Below are 15412 nucleotides of genomic sequence, written 5' to 3' on the forward strand. Positions count from 1 at the left end.
GAAAGAGGAAGGAGTTTGGGGTAGATATTTGACAGTATGTTGGGAGTTTATGTAGAAGGGAAATGGATTCTCATCTACAAATACAGAGAAGTAATGACGAAGGGGCTTCTCTGGTGGTGCAAGCCATTGAGCGCAGCACTGTGAAGCTGTCCACAGCCTCAGCAGCGCCTTCTATTCCGGTGGGCTGGCAAGGGTCCCACATGGTGCCACAGACCTCTCCTGTTGCACCCACTGCTCCCCTCAGCAGTGTATTTCATCAGTCTGCCTGTTCCATTCCCTGCTGTCACTGGTGAATCCTCTCACCCTCCTGCGCATCTGCCCTATACCATGGTTCTTGTATAAATAAATTTAAAAAAAATCTTATAAAAAAAAGTAATGACGATGACTGCTGGAGAACTGAGCTGGAAGGACATCAGTGTCTTCTAGATGGACTCCTTGTCTGCCCAGGAATCCCACCCTGCCCTTGCTCCAGCTCTGGTGCTCCATATCCTCATTCTTCAGAAAGTAACTCTCCCCTCCTTAGGGACTGCTTGTTCATATGAGCATATCTATACACACACACACACAATATATATATCACTGTCTTTGTTTCTATATTCTTTCTACATACTTGCATCTTAGGAAGATTTAGATAATTCTTTAAGGCCCTCTCTCCAGTGCATTTCTGAGTTCTTTTTGTTTATTACATACAATGTTCTGTTATGTTAATGTAGGGGTCACTTTTACCAATAATCATGGAAAAAGCTTTGCCATATCTTTAGCCTCCATTATCATGCTTTCCACTACTAGATTTCTAAGATGATGGCTCATATTTTAAGAAGGCAATGAAGTTTCTTAAGGAACCTACTAAAATACAAAGAGATTGTTATTTCCTGCTGTTGCTGTCTACAGTTACAGTAAAAAGAAAAATACCTCCTTTAAATAATTCAGTTCATTGATCCAAAAGACCACCTGTACCCCTATGTTTATTGCAGCACTATTTATAATAGGTAAAACCTGGAAACAATCCAAATGCCCAAAAATAGATAACTGGATCAAGAATATGTGGTATATACACACAATGGAATATTATTCAGCAATCAGAAAAGATAAACTGATGCCATTTGCAGCAACGTGGATGGAGCTAGAAGGAATTGTGCTCAGTGAAATAAGCCAAAAGGAAAAAGAAAAATATCAGATGGTTTCACTTATAACAGGAATGTAGGGGGACCAAATAATAAATCAGTGTAAAAAAAATAATAACAGTACAAACACAACAAAGCAAAAATGGACAATTACAAATCAGAGACATCCTGCTGGGGAGGAGGTGGATGAGGGATCAGAGGGAGGGAGGGAGGAGCACAGGGGACTGAGGTGATGGTGCTCGGGTGCATTGGTGAAGGAAACTCTACTGGGACTACAACTGAGGGGGTGGGGGAGCAAATATTGCTTAAAAATGAATGATGTAAAAAAATTAAAAAATAAGTAATAAATAAATAAATATGTGGTGGTCTTCTTACACCAGTAAGAATGGAACATATCAAAATAACTAGCAACAACAAATGTTGGTGAGGATGTGGTGAAAACGGAACTCTCCTGCATTGCTGGTGGGAGTGCAAACTGGCCCAAACACTAATGAAAGCTGTCTGGAGGTTCCTCAGTCTACTAAAAATGGAGCTACCATATGACCTGGCAATTCCACTCCTAGGGATTTACCCAAAGGACACAAAAACATTGATTCAAAAGAACACCTGTACACCTATGTTTATTGCAGGACTATTTACAATAGGTAAAACCTGGAAACAACCCAAATGCCCAAAAATAGATGACCGGATCAAGAAGATGTAGTATATATACACAATGGAGTATTATTCAGCAATTCAAAAAGATAAACTCATGCCATTCCCAGCAACATGGATGGAGCTAGAAGGAATTATGCTCAGTGAAATAAGCCAGAAGGAAAAAGAAAAATATCAGATGGTTTCACTTATAGCTGGAATATAGGGGAACCAAATAAGACATAAGTTTAAAAAAATAATAACAGTACAAAACACAAAGCACAAACAGAAATTATAAAAGAGAGACATACTGCACGGGAGGAGGAGGGATAGGGACCAGAAGGAGGGAGGGAGGAGCACAGGGGAGCGTGGTGATGGTGCACAGGTGCATTGGGATTAGGACAAAGGGCATTGATCTGATCAGTAACTGCTTCCTGCTGAAAATGGGAAATGTGGGGAAGCAGTCAGGGAGGGCCCCACCACAGGGTGAAGATCTAAGGGACCTCGGAAGGATGGTGGAAGCCTTATATTCAGCTCCATACTTGAAGTCTGCTGGCCTTTAGACCAAAGATGATTCTGATGAGGGTGTTGAGGATGCAAGGCCCAACAAGGAAATAATAAAGAAAATTAGTAAGGGAAGAGAAAGGGGAGCAACCAGGACAGAAGCTGGTTTTCTATACAGGCAAAGATTGACTGTAGCCAACTAAGCCCTTGTCCTGCCTGTCTTTTAAGGCCATCTATAATACAGATAATTTCTGATACCTTTAGGTTTTCTTCTATTTCACTAGAAGTGTTAAAGTGTCCTGGTTCAGGCTATTCCTCAGTAGGTCAGTCTAAAGAATTGCAGCAAGGCAGAGTAAGTGGCCCCTTATTCACCAAGAAGGTGATTCTTTTTTGTCTGCCACTTTCAGGGTCAGAAAGTGAGGCTTATCTGAGGCTTATCTCACTTCTGGGCTTCTTCAGGAAACACTTTCTTTTCCTGTATCTGGTTCTTCACAGTCAGAGGCAGCTGATGGTCAAAACTGTCCTCCCATTTTGGCCTGTGGTTTGGGCTGACACCCACCTCTCTCTCGGAGACTGGAACAGTCCTTTCAGTGCCCTGTGCTATAGTACTGAGGGCATGGCCTGGATGGGGTGGCTTCTGCAGACATTCCTGGCTGAGGTGTCCCGGTTGCTGGCAGTGGAAGCAGGGGGCAGCCCATGAATAGGTTGAGGTTCCAAATGCCTGAGACCGAGAGACCTCGGGTGAGTTTCAGCTGGCTGGTACTGGCAATGGCAACTGCCATACAGTGGGGCCTTCTCTTGTCCTTCTCCCTTTTTTTTTGTCTCAGCCTGACTGGTCTCCCCCCTGTCAATGTAGGCCTTCAAGACTATGTCTAATCTCTGGAACTAATTAAGTAAACTGCTAGAATGACTTGTCCTTTTACTGTTTGTAGTAAGTCGTTGAAGCACATTGTAGGGTAAATGGTTTTCAGGCTTTTCTGCCCTCCCACCATTAGGTTTGCCCTGCCTGATGGGGAGCCTGTAGTTGTTACATTGTTGCAAACTACCGTGTTTATTTCTGTGGGCCATAGGAGGAGTATACTGAGATAGTCACCAAGAGAAACAGAAGCAGGAGCAAGCAGGAGAGGAGACAGAGAAGCTAGAGAAGCCCAGAGGGAAGACATGCAGGGGGCCAGGAGGTCTGCTGGCCCCTGGCCACCCTAGCACCCGGCCTGTGGTATATCTGGTTGCTGGTCTATATGTAACAGCTCAATAAAAGCCTGAGATACCCACTAAGGGCTCCAGGACTCCTCCTTTACCCATCTGCTGGATCATAGATAACCTGCTCTGTGAACATCCTGCCACGTAACACATAAAAAAAAAAAAAAATTAAGATCCCTCTCTTAGACTGTTAGCTCTTTCTTTGGCTTTTTAACTTTTAACACTTTCTTTGCTTTGTAACAATTTCTTTTCCTCCCTCTTTCACACCTTTAACAGTTGCATTAACATTTTTTACTTTACTTTCAGGACCTTTAAAATATCCATTCTCATACCTTTCATTCTTTTTAAACACACGTCTCACTTTACTTTTACATCCTCTGTTTTTAGTAAGACATTGTCTGAAAATTTCAGTTGTAGCTTTAGTTTCTTTCAGGACTGGAATTCCACATTACAGGGTTGCTAATGGAACAATTCCAAAACGTTTAGAGGCTGAAAGGTCTGGAAGGAACTTTGTCAAAGTGAGAGGGAGAAAGAGAAAGTGAGAGGGAGGAAGAAGAAAACAACCTATCAAAGGAAAGGTAATAGTTAGCAAAGTCTCATTTTTCCAGAAACTTTTTACTGTGAAAAACGGTGGACCAGGTGGTAGCCAAACACTAGATATGAGTTGACCTACTCATGAGGGATATGTTGTAATTTTAAATTATTGGTGACAATCAGGGGAAGGATATAGCAACAGGCAATCCAAAAGAGTAAAACAATGGAAATAATGCATTGTTCACATGGATCTTCCATGCTTTTAACCTACTACATTTTTTTAGACTTGCCCTACAATCAGTGGTAATGAAATCAAGAAAGGGAAAGGAGAAAGTTCTGGTCTTATGGGTTTCATGGGCTGAATCCTAAAACTAAGTCAAAAATAGGATAAAAAAATATGTAGCTTTATGGATAACAGTTGATTAAATATGTTGAATGATAAGTAGGATTTGGCCCTCATGTAGACCCCAAGGACCCAAAATGTTTCTTCTTAATAAATTACATAGTAAATATTTAATCTTCCTCATTTGTTTCTTGATTTTTATTGTTTGCTTTGTGGCAATTATGAGATTTTTTTTTTAAAGTCTCTAGAAGGTATAAAATCATGCTAGGAAGAGAAAACACATAGTTTTCATTACAAAGAGATACATGATGTAGTGCTATAGTGAATTTGAGACATCAAGTCCTAACGGTTGAGAGAAGGAAGAAGTTGCTGTGAATTGATGTAGCTGGGAAAGGTATTGAGGAGGAAAGATGGCTTGAAAGATGGAAAATATGTGTTGAGAGAATATCTTCCATGGTCTCTCATACTTTTATATGTCTTAAGAGTGGGCCAAGAATGCAATACCATGACTGCTTTTAACCCAGGGCATTTCTCAGGGATGTATTTGCAGTCAGCAATCTGGACAGCTAAAATAATCTTCTCAGACAAAGCATAAGCTTGATTACTATTGCGTATAAAATGGTGGTGATGATGCTCTGTGTTCTCTCCAATAATGCAGCCCACCCAGTAAGTACATATCCTGTAGGATTAGAGGGTAAAGGGAACCAGAGCAAACATGCTGCTCTTGCTGTTTACTCTGCTGTGATTAATAGTTTTGTCACTGGTCCAGAAATTTCATCTCTTCTGACAGCTTCCAAGACACAGTTACAAATTAACTATTAAAGTGTAAGTAGGGGGCCTCCCTGGTGGTGCAAGGGGTTAAAGCACAGCACTGTGTGTCCGCAGCCTCTTCAGCATGGGATAGATCCTGGCTGGCCGGGGAGATAGCCACATGGTGTGGCAGACCTCTCCTGTCTCTCCTGTTGCTCCCCTCAGCAGTGCATTTCAGTCAGTCTGCCTGTTCTGTTCCCCACTCTGTCTCTGGTGAATCCTCTCACCCCTCTGCATCTCTGGCCTGTACCCCAGCTCTTGTATGCATAAATAAAGAAATCTTTAAAAAAAAAAAAAAATAAAGTTTAAGTAGGGCAAAACCAAATCCCAAAAAAGACACTGGGATAATAACAGAAAAGAGAATCAGTTGATAGAAAACTTGTGACTGAGACTTTCATGTTTAATTGGTGTGGTAGAGAGGCTACAAAGCTTGATTAAATTAGAAATTATATATTGGATAATACTGAAAATTGAGGCAGGATAGGATGGAATGGGGAGAAGGTAGAGCTTAAGGACTTTGAGTGACAGTGATATGGACTGATATTTGTGTCCCCTCCAAATTCTTAACGTTGAAACCTAATCCCAATGTCATGGGGGATGGGGATGGAGCCTTTGGGAAGTGTTTAGGTCATGAGGACAGAGCCCTCATAAATGGGAATAGGTAAAGAGGCTCCACGGAGATCTCTCACCCCTGCCACCTTCTGTAATTACAATGAAAAGACAATCATCTAGGAAGTAGGGCCTTGGCAGACATCACCCATATGAATTGTCCTTGGTCTTCCCAGTTTCCAAAGTGGTGAGAAATAAATTTCTGCTGTTTATAAACCACCTAGTCTATGCATTTCATTACTGCTTAGTTTTGTAACAGGGTGGTCCCAGGAAAGGGGGAGGTTCCCTGCCCCACCCAAGGGAGGGTGGAGCTGAGCAGGAAGAGGAGAAGCTGTAGAAGAGACTGAGGAAGGAAGCAGGATGGAGCCAGGAGACCTGGAGGAGGCGCATGGAGCCTAGAGACACGTGAAGAAACTGCGCTTGTCTTTTGGTCGTAGACTGGGTGACACAGATGTGGGTGAGACCCGTGGGGAGGTGACAATGGCAGCTTTTATCTGGATGTTGATTTTGCTCTTTTCCTTCCGGACTTGTCTGGTTGTTTGTGACCCTTTTCTGTGGGTCCCCACTGGAAGATGCTTTAGACTTGTGGCAGGCTTTGGGGCCTTGTTCTGGGCCGATCCCATATGGATGGAGTTTTACCCACGAGGGGATGGGTAACTTTGGGTGCTTCATTTAGAAACTAGACTCTTTGCCTTACCTGTATTGTTTCCTAGTTTTATTAAAGTTCCTTCCCATTAAAGTCTCATATGTTTTGTGTTGATGTGGCGGATGGCAGAACCCATTTAGAATAGGCAGGTTTGCGGGGTTTGGGCTGCCCCTCTCCCTGTCCTATAACAGTTTCATGAAGGGACGAAGAGAGACAGGCAAGGGGACTTATACTTGGTAATTCAGCCAAGTACCATGATAAGCATGCAGTATATTGTTTTTTTAAAAAAACACAAAAAGTGCCATAAACTTGGGGGATGAACAAGAATGACAATCTAATAACCCCTGATATCCTCAAATTATCAAGCAACAGATTTTTTTTCTACAGACATCATTGTTCTCATTAAATTAATTGCATCCTTTCCATCAACAAATTGCATAATGACTAACTTCCTAAGCTACCTTGAATATCTCTACTTTTTCCATTTTCATCACCATCAACCCAGTTCAAGTTTCACTCTTACCTATTTCCACTGCTGTGGCCTCCTGGTTAGTCTCTCCATTGTGCCTTGGTTCTCTCTCTTCCCCCATCATCCCTTCCCCACAAGAAAAGCAGATCAATCTTCCTAAAATGGTCATAGGATGAGAACCAATATCCCATCATGACCATTTGTCTCCTGCTCCGTTTTCTAGTCACCTTTAAAGCTTCCCACTCAGTCACACATACTGTCCCTAATATGCTGTACTCTACAGAGATCAGCTTTTCACAGACTTCCCCAACATCCTTCTACCATACTGTGAACCAGGTCACAATTTCTATTTCTACATTTATTTGTACAGCATGGGTTTTATCTGATGTCCCTACATGATGCTGTGTAACGACCACACAGGAATTCATGAGTATCCTTTCTCTTTGGGGGCATATTTGAAATTTACTGTAATAAACAGGTTTAAATTTTCCCTTGATCCTACAAGCTAAAAATAATAGGTTTTGCCTGTAATTATCTTAAACTAGTTTTTTAATTTTTAAAAATTTTTCATGATTAATTTTCCTATTTTTGATTAATAACCACTCTGGAGCCACAAAATGCCAGGTAAAATTCTAAATTTTTATTTCAAATATATACTTATGTTTCCACAGTTTGGAAGCCTTAAAAAAAAGCAGTCATCAATAAAACAGAATATTTTTCAAATGAAGCTCAAAAGAACTTTTGTTCCCATTCATTCATAAGGTCACACAGTGCTGTCTTAAACTTGTGCCTCTACAACATTAGAAGTAGAAGGCACTTCGCCCTTCTTTCTTTCCTCAACATATTTGTGTAACATGCTATAGTATGATTCCTTTGGATTCAAATAACGGACTGGTGAAATCCTGTCCCACTCTTTACAGCTTGGAGTCTCGCGATGTGCACGTGAGCCCTCAAAGAAACATTTAACATTATCTTTTGCCAATTCAGTTGCTATGTTTCTGGATTCTATTTTAAGGCTCTTCTGCTCCTCAATCACATACTCGGTGATAAATTTCTGCTGCCCAAAACTAACTGGAGATCTCCAATAGTGTATAGATGTACCAATCATTAGAATGAGGATAACCACAGCTATCAGGATCCAGCCAGCCACCTTAGGAAAACAAATCAGAATAGCAGTTTAGTTATATCTATATCTATATAAAGTTTGTTAGTCCCCAGCTAATTATGTCTTAATCCCTTAAGAAATAGGAGCGGCATGACCTCCAGAACTCCTTTCTTTATACAGCTGATTGCTGGATGAATCAATTCTATTCCAAGTCATTGCAAAACCCCAAGGAGAACTGGAACTCCAAATATGCAATTTTGGCAAATCCAGCGAAACAAGCATTGTGCTTCAAACTCCCACAAGCAGTGAGGGACTGTGGCTTTACATGCAGACCCACTTCACTGTAATAATTCTGCCTTCTGGATGACTCCTTGTATTCTCTCCTTGTGGCTGTGAGAAGATTCAGGAGGCAAAGTGTAGGGCTGCTCACACCCCCCACCCCCAGCCCTACTACAACACTTTTAAGCTCACAGAAACCATCTAGGGGTCGTTCAGGCCAGTTAAAGAACAAAGAAGCCTTCCAGAGTGAAAATGTCAACAGCTAACTAGACCAGTTGTTGCATCCCCTGCACCAGAAGCCCCTCATGCCTTCTTTACATACTCTTTCAAATGGCAGCAGAGGGGAAGGCTTTCTAAGAATGCCTTGCTCTGCCATGGCCCCGGCTACCAGGCATAAAACTTCCTTTGCAAAATCACCCAGTGGTTCAGTCTTTGGCTTTCTGAGCCGCTAGCCACTATCCAGCTCAGGTCGGTAAGAAAAGGACTTAACGGGTTCTCTGGCACAGCCTCACTACATAGGCACCTTTCCTCCTTTTCCTTCATTTTATTTAAAGATTTTCTCCTTTCGACTCAGTAGAAGCAAGTAACTGTCCGAGTTTGTCTTCAGGTGCCTTATACCTGGAGAAAAGGCACCATTTTGCCTCACAGGTCAGCCTCGCATCCCATCTCCTGAAGCCCGTCCCCTCCACTCCTCCCACCAGCTCCCGACCTGCGAGTGGGCCTGGAGTGTGTTCAGGAGGTCCTGCTGGTCGGGCTCTGGGTTCGGCAGACAGGGCAACGTGGGCATCAACGTGGAACAGTTGTCTTTGCGGCCAAGGCACAAGAGCCCCCCTAAGTAGGCAATCCCGCTGGCAGAGCACTGGTAGAAAGTGCCCCCGAGCAGCCCCACAGCCACCCAGGTGAGCGGGGCGACCAAGGCGGTGGTGTGGATCCACAGGAACTCCTTCCAGCGCAGGCTCACACAGGTGCACCAATCGCTGCAGCTCAGCCTGCAGCAGCCGGTCGTCAGGATCCAGGTGCGTGTGTTCAGAACGTAGCCCAGGAGGAAGAGCCCAAGTGCAGGCACCAGCAGGAAGACCATGCCATAGGGCAGGTTCCAGGTGGGGTGGCAGGGGCACTTGAATATTGCAGTGGAGAAGATGCGCTCTCCTCCTGCGGTCAGCAGGCTCACCAAGCCATATTCCAGCTTGCTGCGGTGCTTCAGCAATGTGGGAAAGTTCTCCAGGATGGTATTAAGGCAGTTTGCCATTTCAAGTCAGACCTGGGTGCTTCTGCCTCTCTGCTGCTTCAGCAGTCGTTTGGGTGGGCTGGGGGCTGGGATTTCCTGTTCTTAGCAAAAAAACAAACAAAACAAAACAAAAAAACAACTTTCTGAAAGAGAGGAGGGCTTCACAAGGTTTCGATTTCTTTTTGCAACCAAATCAGCTCTGGCAGACAAACAGAATCAAGCACATACCCTTGACTTCTCCACTAGCGATCCATTCTTAGAAGAAGATAGCACAGGTGACCTTGACTTACAGGGCAGGGAGAGGGGTAGCACAGAATCCCTAAAACCTGCCTGCCCTAAAATAGGTTCTGCCATCCACTGCATTAAGACAAAACACATAAACCTTTCATGGAAAGGAACTTCAATACAATTAGTGTGCAACACAGAAAAGTCAAAGAAGATAGTTTCCAAATCAAGCATCCAAAGTTACCCATCCCCTTGTGGGTAAATGTCCCCCCAAACAGGTTGAGTCCAAAGCAAGGCCTGAAAGCTGTGCACAAATATAAAGCACCTTCTGGCAGGGACCCATAGAAAAGGGTCAGAAGCAGTCAGACAAGTCTAAAAGGAAAAGAGCAAAATTAAAATTAAGATAAAAGTTGCCAATGTTAACCTCCCCATGGGTCTCTCACCCATGTCTCTTTCACCCAATCTGTTACAGAGCAACCCCGATATAAAACGGGTTGCCTGACTGTGGGTCCTCAACTGCATGCTTAAAGGGATTTATAAATGCTAAACTGCAAACACACACAAAAGATTGATAAAAGGTTTATTTACAAGGGAAGGGGAAATGGGGACATGAATAACTCAGGGAGAAAAAGAGGAAGATAAGTTCGTAAATGCGTCCTACCCGTTCTGCTGACCTGGAATCCCAATGATCTGCTGAGCTGGTGAAAGGCCAAGTGCACCGCGTGGCCAAGAGAGAGACCCACATCACATCAGCCAGTTCAATACCCAAACAGAGAACATAGTGGCTTAACTCCGCCCTCAGTTCCTTGCAACCTTCTCTTTGTAAATCAAGAAAGGGAAAGGAGAAAGTTCTGGGATCTTACGGGTTTCATGGGCTGAACCATAAAACCAAGTCAAAAATAGGATAAGAAAATATGTAGCTTTCATGGATAACAGTTGATTAAATATGTTGAATGATAAGTAGGATTTGGCCCTCATGTAGACCCCAAGGACCCAAATAACTTCAAAGTAGCCTCCTTATTATTTGATTTCTGTTAAAAATTAAGGAAGACAAGATCTTCTGGGGGGAGAGGAGGAAATGAGGACAAAGTTAGCTTTTGTATTTCAAAACTCAGTCTACAGCTCCTTTACCCGGTCTGCATGGGATCAAAGAAAACCTGCTCAGTGGTCATTCCTGCCTTTACAACAGGTAAAATTCAAATTGCCTCTGTTCCTACTTTCCATAGGCAAAGAGGATCATGACTTTGATGTGCATCTTTTTATTTAATTTTAAATAAATTTAAATGCAGAAAATAACTTTAAAACCATGAGAAGTCAAGCTATTGCTATACATGGCTCTAAAATTGACATAAGTGCGGACGGAGCAACATGGTGGCGAGGAGACGCTGCGAGTAAGATCTCCCATTAAAAAAAGTTAATAGGGAGGAAAAGCGGCAGGTCCCAGTGAGAACCCGGACACGGAAGATAAACGGGTGACGCCAGCAAACTGCCCGAAGAAGAAAGTTGCCATAAAAGAGGACCAGAAGGGAGGGAAGCGCAGAACCCTGCTCCCCTCCCCCGCCCACAGAGGCGGCACTCTCCGACCGGCAGAGAGGAGGGAAACAACAAACCAGAACGGCCAACAAGAACGAACTACGCAGCAGGCTGGACTGTGAGTGGAAAGGAACTATTGCAGCCACCACACCCCGTGAACGGGAGCTGTGGAGAACCCTGCAGGATCCGCCGCAGAGGAGAGAGACCCCGCCCAGGAGGAGACCAGCACCAGCACACAGCCCCGGGCTGCCCGGTAAGCCTGATGCAGAAAAGCGGCGCGCTGGAAAAGCAGGCGCGGATCGCGGTCAGGATTGCGCGGAAAAGCGGCGCGCTGGAAAACCAAGTGCGGATCGGAATCAGGATCGCGCGCGGAAAAGCAGTGCAGTTGAAAAGCAAACGCAGATCCAGATCGCAGCTGCCCAGGTCCCTGCGCCTGCGACCTAGGCAGGAACCAGGCGCCCAGGCACGGGAGCGGGATTCAAAAGGCGCCATTCCCGCGCCACTGAACTGGGCTACAGCCTGAGTCCTGGAACTGAGGGCTTTGGAACTGACACCCGGGACACGAAATTAGGGGCGTGGGTTCCCCACGACGGTGGGGCACAAGGCAAACACAGCACCCCAAAGCCGTTGAGGTTTACCCTACCATTCCCGCTCTATTCCCTGTCCCACGGGGCGGAAAATCAGCTCCCCAAGGGCTCCAGGAGAGATCTCTGGCGCCACCTAGCGACTTGAAGCCAGCAGAGGCACCTAGAGGAGCCAGTGGCCTGCTGGGGAGTTAGCCCACGCCAGGCCCCTTCCGACCAGTAGTCTGAGCCCACAGGGGGAGCGAGCACCCACAGCCAGGGCACACCAGGCGCGCAGAAGAGTGTGCCTGACACTGGAAGTGCAGGGAGTGTGTCCCACATCACCATCTTAGAACAGGGACATTTCTTCAGTAAAGACTACCTGCAGAAGGCTTCCTCAGGAGCCAGAGGTGAGCGGGGGAAGTTCGCCCGCGCCAGACCCCCTCTGGCCTGCAGTCCAAGCCCAGAGGGGGAGCAGGAACCCACCGCTGGGGCAGACCAGGCGCACAGGGGAGTGTGTCCCCACATCGGCATTTTAGAACAGGGACCTTTCTCCAGTACAGACTGCTTGAAACTGACAGATGACTCCTGGAGGAACCAAAGGAGAGCAGAGAAGCTCACCCAAGATGCCGGCCAGTCCCAACTACACAGTGTCCCAATGCATACGGCAAATTAGAAAACAGACAGTAGGGAGGAGAAGAACCACACGCAACCAAGCAACTCCCCAGGGAAAAAGCACACCACAAAAAGAAAAGCAGCCCCCAGATTGCAACGACAGTAACTTGGAAGAACTTCTGAGCCTTCCAGAAAGAGAATTTAAAATTGCTGTGATTAAAAAACTGACAGAAGTCATAAAGGAAAACAATGATAAGGGAAAAATAATCAACGATCAGAAGAATGCAATTGAGTCCCTAGAGAGGGAAAACAATGGTCAGAAGAATGAAATTGAGTCCCTAAAGAGGGAAGTAAAAGAAATGCAGGAGATCAAAGAATTAATGGAAGAACTAAAGAATTCTGGGAAAAGCAATGAAAGCAGAATAGATGAAATGGAAGAACGAATAAGTACTCTTGAAGACACAGAAATAAAAAGAAACAAAACAGAAAAGGAAAGAGAAGTACGAAGGAAAAAGAACGAAGAAAGACTTCGGGAACTATCTGACTCCATGAGGAAAAGAAATATAAGAGTTATAGGAATCCCAGAAGGAGAGGAGAGAGATGTAGGAACAGAGAAAATATTCAAAGAGATAATTGAAGAGAACTTCCCAAATGTGAAGAAGGAGCTGAAAATTGATATACAAGAAGCAAGAAGAACACCAAACTTCCACGACGAAAGGAAAAATACAGCAAGACACATAATAGTAAAGCTCCCAAGAATCCAGGACAAGGAAAAAATAATGAAGCTGGCAAGAGGGAAGAAACAGATAACATTCAAAGGAAAGCCAATCAGGCTGACATCAGACTTCTCCGAAGAAACACTACGGGCAAGGAGAGAGTGGAGGGACATAGTCAACAGACTCCAAGAAAACAGATGCCAACCAAGAATTCTCTATCCCGCAAAGCTCTCCTTCCTCTTTGAAGAAAGAATATGGACCTTCCCAGACAAACAGAAACTCCGGAATTTCATTACAACTAAACCCTCACTCCAAAAAATACTACAAGGAGTCCTAAAGCCAGAACCTCAGAGGGACGAATAACAATGAAAGAAGGCCAAAAAAAAAAAAAAAGTTATTAAAAGAATAAATAAATAAAATCAAAGGAAAGACAAACACAATGGCAAATACAGATGCTAACATATCAATATTAACTTTAAATGTAAATGGACTAAACTCTTCAATAAAAAGACACAGAGTTGCAGCCTGGATTAAGAAACAAAACCCAACCTTTTGCTGTCTCCAGGAAACACAGTTAGCTACAAAAGATAAAAATAGGCTCAAAGTTAAAGGATGGAAAACAATCCTACAAGCAAATGGACCAAAAAAGAAAGCAGGAACAGCTATACTTATATCAGATAAAACAGATTTCAAACTCAAAAAGATAAAAAGAGACCCCAATGGTCACTACATTATGATCAAGGGGACAATACTTCAAGAAGAAATAACACTCATTAACATATACTCACCAAACGAAGGAGCACCAAAATATATCAGACAACTGTTGTCCTCTCTGAAAACAGACATCAGAGAAAACACATATGTAGTGGGAGACTTCAACACACCACTATCAACAATGGATAGATCAACAAGACAAAAAATAAGTAAAGAAACCAAAGCTCTAAATAAGGACCTAGAGCAATTGGGCTTAACAGATATCTATAGAACACTAAACCCCAAAAAAACGGAGTACACATTTTTCTCAAGCGCACACGGATCATTCTCCAGGATCGATCACATACTGGGGCACAAGACAAACATCAACAGATACACCAAGATTGAAATCATATCAACCATCTTTTCTGACCATGAAGGCATCAAACTAGAAATAAACCATAAAAAGAAGGCAAGGAACTTTCCTACCTCATGGAGATTAAAAACCACACTACTGGAAGACCACTGGACTAATGAGGAGATCAAAGAAGAAATTAAAAAATTCTTTGAATTGAACGACAAGGACACCAATATCCTAAATGTATGGGATGCAGCAAAAGCAGTAATAAGAGGAAAATATATAGCAATAGAAGCTCACATCAAGAAACAAGAAAGAACTCAAAGAAACAACCTAATCTCGAAGCTCAAAGATCTAGAAAAAGAACAACAAAAAAACCCCAAAACCAGTAGAAGAAAAGAAATAATAAAAACCAAAGCAGAAATAAATGAAACTGAAACTAAAAAAACAATCCAAAAGATCAATGAAACCAAGAGCTGGTTCTTTGAAAAAATCAATAAAATAGACAAACCCCTAGCCAGGCTCACAAAGGAAAAAAGGGAGAAAGCACAAATACACAGGATCATCAATGAAAGAGGAGAAATCACAATGGACACAGCAGAAATCAAAAGAATAATCAATAACTACTATGAAAAGTTATATGGAAACAAGTTTAACAATCTAGAGGAGATGGACAAATTCCTACAACTGTACAATCACCCAAAGCTAGATAAAGAAGAAATAGAACACCTAAACAGACCAATTACAAGCAGCAAAATTGAAATGGTAATCAAAAACCTCCCCAAAAACAAAAGCCCAGGACCTGATGGATTTACAAATGAATTTACCAAACATTCAGAGACGAATTAGTGCCTATCCTTCACAAACTCTTCCAAAAAATTGAGAAGGAAGGGACAATACCAAACACGTTCTATGAAGCCAACATTACACTAATACCAAAACCGAACAAGGACAACACAAAAAAGGAAAACTACAGGCCAATCTCCCTAATGAACACTGATGCAAAAATCCTCAATAAAATTTTAGCTATCAGAATCCAACAATGTATCCATAAGATAATTCACCACAACCAAGTAGGATTCATTCCAGGGACACAAGGCTGGTTTAACATCCGAAAATCAATCAACGTTATCCAACACATCAACAAAAAGAAATATAAAAACCATATGATAATATCAATAGATGCTGAGAAAGCTTTCGACAAAGTGCAACACCCATTCATGAT

At 43.1% G+C, this 15412-nt stretch overlaps 1 protein-coding gene across 1 annotated transcript; it reads right to left on the reverse strand.

Moving 5' to 3' along the window:
* Positions 1 to 7650: 7650 nt before the first annotated feature.
* LOC311187044 (calcium homeostasis modulator protein 6-like) lies at positions 7651 to 9505 on the reverse strand (the record flags this gene model as incomplete). Its single annotated transcript, XM_084258262.1, has 2 exons — positions 7651 to 8022; positions 8966 to 9505. The coding sequence occupies 2 exons, from the start codon at positions 9503 to 9505 to the stop codon at positions 7651 to 7653; spliced, it is 912 nt and encodes a 303-aa protein (XP_084114388.1).
* Between the last annotated feature and the right edge of the window lie 5907 nt (positions 9506 to 15412).

Source organism: Talpa europaea (assembly GCF_964194135.1).
Source record: "Talpa europaea genome assembly, chromosome: 2".
In the NCBI taxonomy this organism is placed as follows: Eukaryota; Metazoa; Chordata; class Mammalia; order Eulipotyphla; family Talpidae; genus Talpa; species Talpa europaea.